This window comes from Telmatherina bonti, assembly GCF_933228915.1.
Source record: "Telmatherina bonti genome assembly, chromosome: 7".
NCBI lineage: Eukaryota > Metazoa > Chordata > Actinopteri > Atheriniformes > Telmatherinidae > Telmatherina > Telmatherina bonti.
The window spans coordinates 32,292,840-32,309,147 of record NC_136625.1 but is presented as its reverse complement, the minus strand read 5'-3'; the positions used below and the strand labels follow the sequence as shown (position 1 = coordinate 32,309,147).

General features: G+C 40.3%; 1 protein-coding gene across 1 annotated transcript in view; it reads left to right on the top strand.

Annotated features, from left to right (window-relative positions):
- The window catches only part of dab1b (DAB adaptor protein 1b), a gene marked incomplete at both ends in the record, with an annotated part of 34,943 nt that extends 19,209 nt beyond the window's left edge, over window positions 1-15,734 (top strand). Inside the window, 10 exons of the mRNA XM_079243870.1 lie at window positions 1,182-1,313; window positions 3,306-3,425; window positions 3,901-3,939; window positions 5,483-5,548; window positions 7,006-7,065; window positions 9,012-9,059; window positions 9,275-9,383; window positions 10,322-10,963; window positions 14,733-14,860; window positions 15,672-15,734. Coding sequence (XP_079099996.1) covers window positions 1,182-1,313; window positions 3,306-3,425; window positions 3,901-3,939; window positions 5,483-5,548; window positions 7,006-7,065; window positions 9,012-9,059; window positions 9,275-9,383; window positions 10,322-10,963; window positions 14,733-14,860; window positions 15,672-15,734 — 1,407 coding nt within the window. The remainder of the gene's footprint in view (window positions 1-1,181; window positions 1,314-3,305; window positions 3,426-3,900; window positions 3,940-5,482; window positions 5,549-7,005; window positions 7,066-9,011; window positions 9,060-9,274; window positions 9,384-10,321; window positions 10,964-14,732; window positions 14,861-15,671) is intronic.
- Window positions 15,735-16,308: the final 574 nt, after the last annotated feature.

The following is a 16,308-nucleotide window of genomic DNA, read 5'->3' as shown; positions in this document are numbered from 1 at the left end:
GCACAGTGTTGGCTAGATAGGCCCACTCTGCTCATCAGTGCTAACCGCTAATTAGCACTCAGTTCCACCCCTTAATGATCATTGCTGCTAATGCTAATTACAGCATGGCTCCACCTCAGCTGTCGTTAGTGCTAAAATGATAATTATGCAACAGAATTTGTCCCATGGCTGCCAACTCCAGCCCGACCACCAAGCGTCTACACCCCCCCCCCCCCCCCCCCCCTCCAAAAAAAAAGAGAAATCACACCCACCTTTGACTTTGATCATGCCTCTTTCCAAAATGACTGTCGTGATAGTGCTGTGTCTTTCCCCTCTGATTAAAAAGAACATTAAGCCTCCCGCCATGACCTACCGGCTCCCCCGGCTTTTGACAAGCTCATTTGTTGCTGCAGAAATCATGCCCCCTTAATGCTCTTCATTTTATTTACTGATTACAGGCGGTAAATAACACTTCACACTTAATATCTGTCGAGTTATTTAGGTGGAAATGAGGATCAGTCCAGCGCAGGCTTCCTCGGCAAGCATTTAGATGGAAGTACTTTATGTAAAGCTGGCACGATTCTCTACTGAATTCAGCAGACTAGTCATATTAGTTTTGTATTTTCCATTAATCTGAGGCATTACCAGTGACAGTCCCCGCTAAAAATCGGTAAATATTCAAATGAAAGCTCCTCCCTGGTGCTTAAGCTTATCTGTGCTAATAGAGGAGCAGCAGGTGGGTGTGCCTAAATGACAGCTGAATTATTCACTTTTGTATGGATGAGTGTCTTTTCTGTCAGCAACTCTTTAAGGAAAACAAATGTAGGAAAAAGGAGCATATCTCACTAATTCAGTTATTCTCCCGCTCACAGCACAAAACAAGCATCATGTACTGGATTATATCCTCCCTGACAGGCGGCGTGTTTCCGTTGCAGCTATAGTATCAGTAACATATTGTGTAAAAGAGATTTAAACATGCTTGAATCTCTCTCCTCTTTCAGACTCGCTCTATGATGGTTTGCTGCGTTTGGCTCAACCATATGTAAATATGTTTAAAGTGGGTTTGACCTACTTTGTGTGCCAGCACAGTGCACAGCACTGTGTCGTGTTTGGAGAAAAACAGAATATCAGAGCCAGCAAGATCTTGTTTTGTATTTTGCTTCTGTCGCCTGATATCACCTCTACTTTTTGCTGTTTTGTAGGTGCTTCTGCACCATCACTCGGTCCATGAGATCAGCTATATCGCCAAGGACACCAGAGACCACCGGGCCTTTGGCTATGTCTGTGGGAAGGAGGGCCACCACAGATTTGTGGCCATCAAGACTGCACAGTCTGTAAGTATTACTCAACACACACACACGATACTGTTTTTACCTGATTGTTTAGACTACATTTGGATGTGATCTGTGGATGCAAAAGAACAAAAGCAAATGTTTCCTCAGCTTCTCATAGAAGAGTGTCTGCAAGGATCTTATCTGCTCTGATCAGTGACTGAAAATACAAAATTATTCACATAAAATTATATTTTCATTCCATCCGGGTTTCTTGTGCTAAGTGTTGAGACGTGCGTGACGCCTATTTTTTATGTTTGAAAATGAAGTTTTAATGAAACATGGCACAAGTCAACATGCAGCATCAGAGGCATGTAGAGATGTTACATATTACCACATGCACTCAGTCCAACGGATGCACTACAAACAGTAAACTTACTCTGACAGTAAATGGAGTGGTTATCGTGTGTGTGTGTGTGTGTTGCATGGAAACTGGGGGGGCAGTTGACAACACCGGCACAGGCACGCAAGCTAGATTTACACTCAGACAGTGTCTGCATCAGGTTGGGCCCACATAGCTGATGCATATTGAGTGTGTGTTTATACGCAAGTACAGGGTCTGCTAATGGCAGTAGGGCTGCTATCAGCCAGTAAACTCCACAGGGCGGAGTTTTTGTTTTTGTTGTTGTTTTTGTTTTGTTTTTTTGTTTTTTTATGGTTCATTTTAGTTCCGACAAGATTTCCTGTTTTAGAATAATAGCTAATTAATTTCATTCAGCCATAGACTCTCTCTCTCTCTCTCTCTCTCTCTCTCTATAGATATATATATATATATATATATATATATATATATATATATATATATATATATATATATATATATATATATATATATATATATATATATATATATATAGTCTATGGCTGAATGAATTACACATGTATATACATATATATACACATATATATTGATGAAGGACTTAGTGAATGTCTCAGACAATGGAATCTAGAGGAACACGAGATGGAAGAACCATCATGGTAGGAACAGCCCCTCAGAGACTTCAGAGTAAACTCAGGTCTCTGAGTCAGCTAACCAGCCACTAAAGGAAAAGCCTCTGCATCGGATGTACCGCCGGCAGATCATAGAAGTGGTCGATATAAACAAGTCCTATCAATGGCTGGAGATGGCTGGACTGAAGGACAGCAGAGAGGCATTAATCATGGCAGCACCAGAGCAGACCCTGAGCACCATAGTAATCAAGGCCCAGATCTACCATACCAGGCAGGATCCCAGGTGCAGGCTATGCAAAAGAGCTCCTGAAACAATCCAGCACCTCACGGCAGGGTGCAGGATACTGGCAGAAAAAGAATACATGGAGCGCCATAACCAAGTAGCCGGCATAGTGTACAGGAACATCTGTGCAGAATATAGACTGGAGACCCCTAAGTCCCAGTGGGAATCTCCCCCCAAGGGAGGAACTTCCTGATCCAGACAGATAAAATGGTGGTGGCCAACCAACCGGACATAGTGATCATGGATAAGCAGCAGAGGAAAGCCGTATTGATTGATGTATCCATCCCAAATGATGGGAATATCAGGAAAAAGGAGCATGAAAAACTGGAGAAGTACCAAGGCTTCAAGGAAGAACTGGAGAAAGCATGGAGGGTGAAAGCAACAGTAGTACCCATAGTGATCGGAGCACAGGGGGCCGTGTCCCCCACACTGGAGAAGTGGCTCCAACAGACACCTGGCGAGACATCAGACATCTCTGTCCAGAAAAGCGCAGTTCGAGTAACAGCTAAGATACTGCATAGGGCCCTCAAGCTCCTGGGGAGATGGGAAACTAAACAGTAAACTAGCATACACACACACACACACACACACACACACACACACACACACACACACACACACACACACACACACACATATATATATATGTGTGTGTGTATGCTAAAATATTGTATTTTCACCTATATAGTAGCTGAGCCTATACTGTTTAGTTTGGGATCTTAAATGATCCTTTTCCTTCTCTTTACAAATCTTGTCTCCAGGCAGAGCCTCTCATCCTTGACTTACGTGACCTCTTCACACTCATCTATGACATTAAACAGCGAGAAGAGATGGAGAAGAAGGCCCAGAAGGACAAACAGTGTGAGCAGGCAGTCTACCAGGTAGGACTCTGAACCAATTCTTCGTGTTTTATTTATTCATTTTCTAATAGTTTCATTCCTCATTTGGAGGTGAGATCACACCATGTAATTCAGCCAGGAATTTCTTCACACCTCGCTTGTATTAACATTTTAAAACTTCCTCTTAAGTTGTAAACATCTTGTATTTGTCTGCACCATCGATTTTCTGTTTTGAACATCTATGATATAATGGAACTTAAATAGATTTAGATATTTCTTTGTTTTGTTTTGTTTTGTTTTTTTCCACAACAGTTGGATACGTGTGCCAGGACATTTGTGTTGGTATGCATGTGATATACTAAATCACTGATTCATCAAAAAAGCAGAGTGTCTGTAATTATGCTTGCTTAAAATGAAAACATGGAGATGAGTGAATTCTTTTACTTTTTATTTTTTTTATTTTTTAATGAAACAGAGAAACAAATTATGTCATCTTCCCTCTGCTCCACAAACACAGACCATTCTTGAAGATGAAGTGGACGATCCAGTTTACCAGGTAGGTCTCTGGACACTCAGAGAAGGAACCAAACACTGCTGGCTTTGATGCTTTTCTGGCTTAGCTGATTTCACTCTTAAAGCCTGAAATTAAAGAAGGAAATTAAGAGAAAAAAAAATCTATTTAATCCTTAATTTATGTTTCTTTTCCAGCCAGTAAGCTGCTTGAATTAATGATTCATAATATTGCACCATTTCAGTAATATAAAGCACCATCCTAGTGGGCAGTTTTGTTCAACCATTCAAACCATTTTGCCAATGCAGTGTTGTAAAACCATATTTTTAAGTGGATCTGTGTCTGTTCTGATTTCTTCCAAAGACATGACCCCACCCCCCACCACCACCCTTGATTGAATGTTACCCCCCCCCCCCCCCCCCCCCCCCTTCCCCCACACACAGACACCTTTTTCTCCTGCATTTATTTGGCTGAACATGTTTTTGTTTCTGTTTGCTCACACTGAATACAGACAACACTAACTCTTGCTCTGAATGCTATGTTCAGTGGTACGTCCAACTGCCTCCCAGACCACCTCTGTTCTTTGCTCTTGAAGTGTGTTTTACATAAAGTCATTTCATTAGCAGCTTTCCGTTTATGTTGATGTTGGTTGACAAAACTCCAGACTGTGGCCAGAAACTGTAATGAAATGTTTGGCTTTTTGGGAAATGTGTTTTTTTTTCTTGACAGTTTAATAAGAGGGGCAAATGAAACTTTTATGTGTGTATGTTAAATTTTAAATTGGATCCAGGTAATCAGAGCTTATCTTAGCTCATTTTAACTTAGCTTATTTTACCTTAGCTTACCTTAGCTGTTAATCAAAGGTAGCGTATATATAATAAGCGCTAAGTTATTTGCTATAGTAAGCTAACATTTAACTAGTAACTAACTAGCTGTTAACTGCATTTTAGTTAACAGTGGACATTACCATGCAGTAACAGCAACAGTTTTAGCTAGCTGATGCTATATCTTTCTAATACTTAGCTAGCATTTAGCTGCTAGCACTAGCAGCTAGCACTCTGGGTAATAAGTATTCTCAGCAGCTAAACATGCCTCCCAAATTGTCAAACCATTTTGTTCTGTTTCATTTTACAAGCATACATTATTCCTTTTTTAAACACAGACTATGATATCATGACATGCTCTTTAGCAAATTCAGTACTTTAGGTAGAGTGCAAATGTAGAGGTTGAAGGGTGACCTTAGGCTAAAACCTCCACCTTGCCTTGAACGATTGCCTGACCTGTTATACTTGTGCTCTTTCCTCTTCCCACCCACTTTCTTTCATCCTCTTTTTATCTCACTCTTTCTCTTTTCCATGCTCCTTTTTCTTGCACCCTTTTTTTATGATTTTTTTGTCATGTATTACTCAATGTCATCCTCACTCCATTTTGTTATTTTATTGTGTCCTACCAACCTTATCTTTATTTTATATGTCATTCCTTCCTTTTTTTTTTTTTTTTTTTTTGCAATCTTTCTTCCTCTCTCTCTGGCCTTCTGTTTTATTATTTTCTGCACCTCTACACCTTGCCCACTACTTCTGTTCTGTAGTACATAGTGTTTGAGGCTGGACACGAACCCCTCCATGGCCCCCAGTCAGAGGAGAGCGTTTATCAGGTACTAAGACAAGCATTGCCCCCTCTTTTTTTCCTCTACATTTTCCTTCCCTATAATAGATTATTAACAGTATGACTGTGTTATTAAGTTACAATGTGCAGATAGCTTTTAGAGAAAGGTTTTAGTGGGATTTAAGATGTTGCAGCTAAGAATAACCAGATAAATGAGAGAAATAAACTAAACACAGTTATCAGTTAATATTAGGATACTTATATTTTGTTAAAGAAGACTAATGTTTTAAAGAAAAAAGCTGTGAAAAGTAGCATATATTTGGCTATTCTGCAGTAGGTAGAAAGAGTCATCATCAAATTGCAATGAATTTCATGTGGATAGTGTTCACTCTTGTAGGATATACACTGCATTTCCTTTTGCTGCTCCATAATATGAAGTTACACCGTCTTTTAGCAGTTGAATACTTTTAAAGCAGCAGCAGTTCCTTTGAGCATTAGCAGTGATTTATTACTGATCCAACACTGTGTAAGAGAGCGACCAGTAAGCAATGAGGATGATGCAAATGAGGAAAAAAAAATATGCTGAATTATGTACAATTATCATTGCAGATAGTCAGAGTATTACAGTATAATAAGACTCAGACTACAGATTGCAAAATAAACATTAAGCTGTTAAAAATTAGAACTTATTTAATAAGATATGAAAGACCACAGCTTGAGCTGAAATTGTACATTTAATAACTTTATGGTTAAATTGATCTCAGGTTGTGTCTAAACCAGTGTCAGCAGTATTGATCAGCTGTTCAGTCTGGCTAGTTTACCCATAGCCTGTACACCAATTTCCTTTTATACATCCAACATCATGACCTTTTGATTATAGACCATTTGAAGGACCAGCAAGAACTCCTGGGACACATCGTATGGTTTAATCCTACCCCCTACCCTCCTGCTCTCTCCTCCACTCTTTTACTCCTCCTCTTTTTGCCTCTCTATATCTTGCCTTCCTCTGAAGATGAAAGATGCAAAGAGAGAGAGAGAGATTAATCACTTGCCATGCCATTTGATCTCAGAGTGAAACAAGATCAATAGACTTGGGGAAAACGTAACTGAAAGTTAAGTTGAGGGAGCAGTAGGAGAGGCGGGCAGCAGGGTTAAGAGTAACAAATACCTTCAATGGCTTAGGGAGAAATAAACACTAAAGACCAGAGTTGAGACGTTTTAATATAGTCATGAGTCAGTATAGACTGTTGTGGAAAAACAAGCCATTTCTTAATACACCTTAATGTACCTTCTTCAGTCACTGTTTTCCATCGATATTGATTTAAGCATAACTGATTCAGCGGTTCAGCTGCAGAATTTGCATCATCCCATTGAGAAAAAAAAAAAAAATCTACATTAAAACTGGTCTAGATTAAAACTGTTGTAAGCAAAAATTACATATCTAGTAAAGAAAATGAAAAGGTTGATATGTGACTTACGTTTGAATCAACGTTCGATCTAATGCAGGTGCCAACCAGTCAGCAGAAGGAAGGGATCTATGATGTCCCAAAGCGCCATTTCATGACTGTAGGTGTTTTTATTTTTATTATTTGTTTTCTTTTTCTCTTTTCTAACTCTACCACTTACAAACCTTTCTTTAAAATCCCCTAGAAGGAAGTACCTGAAGCCACGTCTGCCATTCCCCATTTACACACACTTGCTCCTGCATAGTAATCGGTGCAGTCGTGTTTTGCAGCCAGTGGGCTTGGAAAAGCGACTTTTCTAAAGCCAGGGAGAAGTTGGGCAGGATTTATGTGTGCATTTACTCTTTGTTATAATGAAGCAATTGGTCATGCTAAGTCTTGAAGGGTTAAAACAAACTCATTGGTTGACCAAACTCAGAAACATCAGCAATTTCACAGAACGTTAGACAAGCAGACTTTGTATCCAAAAATCCAATCCTGTGCAGATTCTGATGTATGTCCTGACCAGATGGGCCAGACAAAACTCTGTTTTCTGGTCCCATCTCACTGGAAGAGTGGACTGGCTACATACTGTTGATAAAAAAGAAAAAGTGGCTGCTTCATCTTCCTCAGAGGCTGAGCATGAGAGGTTTGTAGGTGGGTGTTGGGTCTAGTTGCATGTGTAGTAACAGCTACTTACACTTAAGACCAAAAAACATTATCAGAGCTTTAGCGATATTGAAAAAAATAAACTTTTCTGACCAGAAAATCGCAGAGTATTCCCTTTTTATTTCCACAAACTCAAGGTAGATTTCATCTCATTCTCGTAGGTTTTCTGAGTTCCCTACCATCATGTAGTGGCCGCGCTTTTACATCTCTAAATCACTAATAGAAACATTTATTTGAGCCCTTTTTGTCAAAATAAAAGAAAATTTCCACCCAACTTCTGAAAACAGCTGCAGCAAAGTGCTTGTCTGCTCTCCGCTGTTTGTGTGCTTGGAGCTGAGGGTATCAGACAGATAAACTGCCTCGGCCCCGTTGCTATCGCACCTAAACAGCCCATGCCAATTTAAGTAGCAGCGCTTCCATATCTCTAAGTGTTACTGCTTGTCTGTTCATTCAGTTGGAGCTTTTTGAGAGCTTTCGAGCTGCCCTGATGTGTGCCAGTGCCTGCAGAGACAGACCTCTGTGTACAATGTTTGCATTTTTTTTGTCTTTTTTTTTTTTTTTTTTGTCCCCCAAATTTGGACTCATTTTGTGCCCCTCAATGGTTTCAAAGTGCCGTGCAAAGTGTGTAATCTGTTGTGTCCCAGCCTTTTCTATGAGGACATAAACACGATGTTAGCAGCAATGCTGATTGCTGCGATTCCATTTCTTTCTTCTTTAATCGAACTTTGTTGTGTTTGTACATGTTTGCTTATGCAGTAGCATGCAAAGCCTGTGTGTTTTGTGTGAATTTCTGTGCTTATACAGTGGTTCATTGTCTGCTTGTGCATGGCGCCAGACATTCCACGCAACTTCTCCATCCCATCGTGCCTTCCATCCCCTCAAGACAGCGGGGAGTGGAGTAGGGGGTCCCATCTGCCTGTAGGGTGAGGTGGCCTCATGGTCTCGGTTGGGTGGTTCCTTCATTTATTCGATGAAATAAACACCCCTCCTTCTTTCTGCGTATATATGTGCTCACAGAGTAAAAATCAGCATGATAAAGCCGCCCAGGCTCTCATGGGGGCCTCTTATGATTGGCAGACATAAGAATATCTAATCAGAGTCTGTTTCATAGCACCCAATAGCCTTTTACCCACTCAATTATAGTGAGCCATGAAGGATTCATTTTGGATCCATTATCTGATAATGAAATGAGGAGATAGTTGTTTCTTACCCTCCGCAGCACAAACTGGCTTTATGAATAGATTTCACTCACCACACCTACCCATGCAACCACCATGCCCTATATGTGGAGAATAATTCAGGGTTTAATGACTGAAAAATCGCATCTTCTGATGTATCACTGGACTTTTTCTTTCTCTCTCTCTTTCTCTCCCTCTCTCTCTTCCGTGGTTTAACTCACAGAACATCAACCACTTTGATCTTTTCGGCGACATGTCCACTCCTCCCTCGGTGAGTGTCCAGCCCCCAAACACACATACACACACACACACACAAACCCAATTCCTCTTCAATGTTTCAAATCGATACAAGTCTCATCAGGACGTTCTTGAAGATCTAAATTAGTTGAATATCTGACACACACTGCACATCAGACACGATGTACACCACAATGACTTTTAGCTGACTTTGATAGCAGGGACATCTGTGTATGTGTTTCCTCCCAGATGCCTCCATCACCTGCCAACACTTTGGACCCGAGCAGGAGCAGCCGCCAGCAGCAACACACGCCTGCTGAGCTGTATGCCCCCTTCAGCCCCACCTCTGTGCCATCAGGTAACCTGAAACTGAAATTTTGCCTCTTTTACAGAACTGTATTCCCATCATCTGTTTTATATATTTATTTATTTATCATGTTGGATCTGGTAAAGACTAAAGTGGCATGACACTCGAGCTGCTTTCAGTCTATTCCGGCTAATATTCATCTCACATAACTGGATAAAATCTTTCCAGATTTGATGAAAAAAATCCCAAATATGGCCAGAGATGATCGTTAACCTTGAAGAAGAGCACTTCCTCTTTATTTTTCTCTTGTAGATGTCCGCCACAGTTGTTTTAGTTTTTGTTTCTTTTTTTTTGTTTGTTTGTTTCATTACCCAACTTACAGGTATATTTCTGAGTAGGACTTACAGCCACCAACAACAAGGCTTACAGCATCACCATTTGGCAACGCTATGCAGTCGAGTGTAATTGCTTTAAAAAAACAAATCCATGAAAACACTTTTTTTCTGGCATCTTTTCAAAAAGATGACTGGATTTTCTTTGCTTATGAGAAGAAACCCAACTGGTGTGTTAGCACGTGGCAATAAAAAGAATCTGTTATGGCCCTGCTACTTTACAAATAAATTAATAAATAAAGGGGACAGGCTATGTTATTTCTGTTGATGTTTTTATTTTATCAATAAGTAACAAAAACACCGGCAGGTTTGATACTAACAGGAAAACACATCACATCTCCCAGCTGAGCAACTGCTATGAATCCCCCTCTGATTGTAGTTAAACGAAATCTCTCGCTGTGAAACAAATTTTGAAAGCAATAAAAGAGTAGGATGCTGCAATTTAGAAAATCAGTGCACTTAATTTGTAACTACAAAAGGCCAAATGTATTCTTCGTTCATACCTGCATTAATCCCTGCTTCTGTTTCTGCTGTAAAATTCTTATATCCCTTCCTTCCTTCCTCCCCTTTCCCTTCTTCATCTTGTTTTTCTTTCAGGCTATATGACCATGGGACCAGTGCAGGCGGCCCAGTGGGCTCAACAGCCGTTTCCTGCCCAGGCGCAGACGTTGGCCTTCCCAGTGCAGGGGCCCCTCCAGGTGGCTCAGGTTCTCCCTGGTGGTCAGCCAGTCATCTGGAGCCAGGCCAACATTTTTCCTGCCACTCAGCAGCAGTGGGCAGCCATGGCGGCCTACATGCCGGCCCAAACGGTGGGCGTGGGGGGCCACGCTATCCCGGCTGCCATGCTCCAAGGCTTGGTACCCATCACCACCGTGTGCCCCCAAGCCTGCGACCTGTCAGCCCCCTCCTCAGCAATCACCAGTCCCCAGCACACGGCTGACCCCACACTGCTCCAGAGGCAGTTTAGCCTGGGGAAAGAAGGACTTTGTGTCGACTCAGATGCAGGCGAGGGGCCTTCGACATCAGGAGCAGCAGGTGTGGGAACCGGTGCTGCGTCAGCATCGGTGAGCAGGTGTGGCACCCCGGGCCTCGTGAGCATACTGGACACACTGGTCTGCAGTCAGCTGCCGCCACCTCAAGCTGCTGCCACCCAAGAAGAGGAAGGTAGCTGTAGTGATCTTGATCTTTCTAGGATGACACTGAGTCCAGGTACATCCACATCGCCGTCTACTGAATCTCGTAAGTGTTTCCAGTTACTGCATGATTACTGATCCAGCAACACCATCACCACATTTTCATGTTTTCATATTTTCATATCCTTGAAACCAAAAAGAAACCCTTTTAATATAAGTTGTTAACCAGATGCACTGATAAAAGATTAAATTCTGCATTGAGACTTAAATATTTCAGAATTTTGAAACATTTTCCTTGTTCATGTGTGGGTTCTGACACAGGAGAATATAAAGCTGCTGTGGACCCTTTTAGGTAATATCTGAATTCAGAGCCTGCCACATTAACGGAACAAGGCTCAAAACAGTTTTGGAAATTGGAAATGGCTACTTTCTTTGAAATTTCAGAGGGATAAATTCAAGTAAACCTTAGAAAATTTGATTTACTACATAATCCCATTTGAAGCAGACTTTATATAAGTGTCCCTCCTCTCTTTTAAGCTGCCCCTGATAGAAATATAAGCACCATTTGTCCTAATGTGCACAGTTACAGTTAATTCCTAATTTAAATCTGAACTTAATGAAAGGAAGTTTCCAAATCGAAACAGCTTGATAAATGGGTTATGTACATATATATTGCAGCAGTTCTTCAAAGATTGATGATACGGTTCAAAAGAGCCACAAATGCAACATTGACACATTTTGCATATTAATGAAGTCTATTATCCAACCAAATGGAGTAGGTTTTGCTGGTTTATTCATCAGTTGCAAGGATACAAACAAAAATCAAACTTTTCCTGCTCCCTACTTCTGCAACACAGTCCAATAAAAGATCCAGTAAAAAAAAAAGGTTAAATCAGTATGCACCCACCAAGGTGCACTCTGATCCTGTACATGTTTAGTAATAGATCAGATGGCTCATGTAACTAAACAAAAAGCAAAGACAATTAGCTATATGTACAACAGAATGTTTTTTTGTTATAGACGCCCATCAAAAATAATTTAAAATAAAATTTCATGCAGACATTTAAGTTTTGACCTCGATGTGAATGAGGATGAGTGACTTTAATTTAGTTCAGCTTTATTTGTAAAGCACCACTTCACAACAATGTCATCTCCGTTCACTTTACAAACAATCCGTTCAAGCTAATTCATAATAAATATCCTAGCTAAGAGAGAACCAACATATTGCATCTAATCTTGACTTGGATCCAATCCTCCATCCTGAGCTGCAAAAGGCAACAGTGGAAAGGCAAAAAACTCTCTTTTAATAGGAGGAAAAACCTCCAGCAGACCCCACTCAGCAGAACCCGGCTCAGGAAGGGCATACATCTGCCTGGACTGGTTGGGGTGGAGATGACAGGGAAGAGAGATGGATGCACTGCAACTTTAATCCAGGAAGATCTGCGGCAAGAGGAGAAATATTTTAATGATGCCAATACTGTCATATGTTTCTACATGGAAGATAAGGAGCAGAGAAATGAAAAGGAAGTTGTGTCAGCCATCGAATTTCATGACTAAGGTGCTATTGTGGTACTATGAGATGAGTAGTTGTTGTTTTTGGTGAAATATCTTACAACTTAGATGCTTTTAAAAAAGTTTAACTCCCACACACACACACACACACACACACACACACACACACACACATATATATATATATATATATATATATATATATATATATATATATAGTTTTGGCAGAGTTGTCATACTGAAGGTGAAAACAAATCCAAATTCAATCACAGAAAATTTCAATATATCAGTAAAAATTGTTTCTATATGTACTAATTTAAATAAAATTATGTTTTATTCTCTTAGAATGAGTATTTTATTTATACTGTATAGATACAATTATATACAGTGTGTTCTTGTGGTGGGCCACAAACATAGCAGCCTCCATATTGATGCCACCATCTTTACTACGGTGTCTTGTAATGCACAAACAACTCTGAGCTTTGAAACAACAGCATCACCTTTGCTTGCCAGGTCCTCCCGCAAATAATGCCCTAAAAGGCAAATAGACGACATGAAACATGACGTATAATGTTAATACGTTATAACGTGATAGTTTATTGTAAAAACGTGAAATGTATCACGTTATAACGTGATAGTTTATTGTAAAAACGTGAAACGTATCACGTTATAACGTGATATGTTTATTGTAAAAACGTATAACCACTTGAACGCTGGAGGGATTACATCTCTCAGCTGGCCCGGGAGCGCCTTGGGACCCCCTGCAGAGTTGGCGAATGTGGCTGGGGAGGGGGGCTTCCCTGGTTACTGCTGCGATCAGAACCCCGATATAATAAGCGGTAGAGGAGGAATGGATAGATGGCACTTGGATGCACCGATGATGTTTGCATTCATAGCAATTCTCGTGCCGCTCAAGTTTCAATTAGAAATGATGCCACGTCATGGATTGGACTCATTTTTCCTTCTGTACAGACCCATGCCTTTTAAAACTGTCCTTAAACTACGCATATTTATTACAATGGATCGAAAGTGTTCCAAAGCACCATAATTTCACAATGTCTCAACCCAAGTATGAAGAAAAACTCTATCAAGTCCTGTAAATGAGCCATTTGTGATCTCCTACCCACCCCGCACACAATTTCCTCATCTAAAGTCGAAAATGACCAAGTTCACGTTTTCAGATACATGGTATGTTTGACGTTTTTACAATAAACTTATCACGTTATAACGTGATACGTTTGACGTTTTTACAATAAACTTATCATGTTATAACGTGATACGTTTGACGTTTTTACAATAAACTTATCATGTTATAACGTGATACGTTTGACGTTTTTACAATAAACTTATCATGTTATAACGTGATACGTTTGACGTTTTTACAATAAACTTATCACGTTATAACGTAATAAGGCCCAAACCTTTTTTTATGAGGATGACAGCTCTATGCTTCCGTATTAAATCTTTAAGATCATCAAACATGTTTTAATGTAAGTGGGTCTTTGGCTTTCTCTTCTTTGCAGACTCATAATTTCAGCCACATTGGAGGGCTTTCAAACATAATAGGCCTGAGTGAGGTCATGTCACATTATTTAAAACAGATTCAAGTTACCCAAACCACTCCACCACTCAACCAATTTTTTTTCAATGAGACATTGAAACTATAAATTTCTTGCTGTGTCTCAGATCATTTTCTCGTTGAATAATCAAAGTGTACCTAAGCTGTAGGTCAAACTAGTTAACAGAGATTCTGCTTCAAGATTGTTTTGGTAGCAAGTAGAATTCATGCGTCCATCAATGTTAAGTCATCCAGGTCCTATGACAGCAAAACAGCACCAGATCATCACATTACCACCACTGTGTTTGACTGTTATTTGTTTCCTGAAATCCTCAATTATATGCCAGGTGTAATAGGATGCACAACTTTCAAAATGATCCAGTTTTGTCTTGTTGGTCCACAGGATATTTTCCCAAAAATCTTGCTGTTTGTTGTCAAATAAGAGATGGGGTCTTTCATTTCTTTTGTTTGTTTGTTTGCTTGTTTTTTGGGGTGGGGCTGTTTACTACTGTGCCACATTTTCTGTACATGTGCATAATGGCTCCCTCATTGGTATTGCTGGAGTCTCATAGCCTTAGACATTACTTTGTAGTCCCGTCCAGACCAATCAATGTCAACGTTGTTTCTCATCTGTTCTTTTTGAATATCTGAAACATTCAAGTATAACAAAAAAAGTACTTTATATATAATTATACACTTAAAAAGAACCAAAGTAAACAGAAATGATAAGCAGTAGATGTCATTTTGAAGATTTATTTACTTTTCTCTACAAATTCACCCAACATGTATTTGCCTTTGTTTGCAGCCTCCACCCCAGCCCCTCAGCAGAGCTCATCTTCAGACTGCCCCCCCTCCCAGGCCAGTGACCCCCCCACAGATCACTCCCCTGTTGACCTAGAGGGCAACTTGAGCAGTGCCAAGGAGGAACAACCAGTGAGTTCTGACCCCCCACCTCCCATTGGGCCACACTTCAATGAGATTCATAGGCCTGATTTAATTGACTGGCATGATGTTGTCATCCATTATCGTCGTACTGGAGATGTACTGCCAGCTGTGTTACACGTAATTACGCTGAGGAGGATGTTATGTGATTATAACTGTAAATGGGACTGAGTTCAACCTTTTTGGAAAAAAATGTCAAATTGATTAAACATTAAAGGTCAAACATGATTTAAGCGTGTTGATTAGATCATATGTAATAAGGTAAAAATCACATTCAGGCATAATTAGAGTTGGTGCCATTTTTCTAAATGTTAAAGCTGTAAACTGAGCAATTCCACTCTCTCTTAGGAGTCTGTTGCTGTGAGGTCGGTCACTCCGTTGCCGAGTGGAGCTACCGAGCCTGAGAATGAGACCTGCTCACAAGAAGACAGCTAGACAATGGCAGACAAGGAGACAGTGAGTATTTCATTTTAATTGTCTTTTTTATTTCTCAGAGTTATTCACCATCTGGTTTCACACTATGACACCAGTGGCTTTGCTCCTCCTCATGGCCATGCTGCTTTTCTAAACTCCTCTATCCACCTTTATTAGTTTAATATGCTCATTTGTCTGTAAATCTAATTTTCCCCATGAACTACAAACGAAGGTTTGGTTTAGTTCAGTGTGTGTGTGTGTCTGCGCTCACGTCTCCCTGCGTCATCAAGGCTGGGAAGGGACTATGTTGCCACCTGGTGGTTAGATTTATAACTACACCATCACAGCTAAGTTTTTTTTATTTTATTTTTTTTGTTTTGTCTTTTAGGGGATGGAAGCTCTCAAGACAAAGACTGAAGCTAACAAGAGAAAAGAGAAGAGAGAGAGATGACTGACAGAACACAGCAGCTCCTCTCGCAACAGAATTACACAGACTTGCTCTGTTTGTTTTGTTTTTCCAACATTTAAAGGATATTTTTGGCATTTCTGGCTATCTGAGGAGCTGCTTTTTTCCTCAACAGAGGCCACACACTGTACTGTACTGTACTGCACTGTACTGTCCTCAGCATGTCAAGCAGACTTTGGCTTTATCTTCTAATCAATTAACCTTTCAACCAGAAAGTGACCTTTAATCTCTGACTACAACCTATTACAGAGGGCGATTGTTCCGGCTGTAATAAATTAATGAGGTTATATCTGTGAGGATATGTTGGGGAAGAAGAAGAAGAAGAAAAAAAAACACTGATGCAAATTATTTTTTGGAAACTTTCAAGAGGAGAAGCATCTCACTGTATATGGCCGACTTTCAGTTTGTCGACAGCCACCAGCAAAGACTGCACAGCGGGTGGATTTGCCAAATGCTCTCACAGTGATGCTCCACCGATTCATCGATTTGCATGAACAGACTTGGTGTGGACTCAGCGGACTCGGCTGTGAGGCGCAGCTTCCTTCAAGGCCTAAAACAA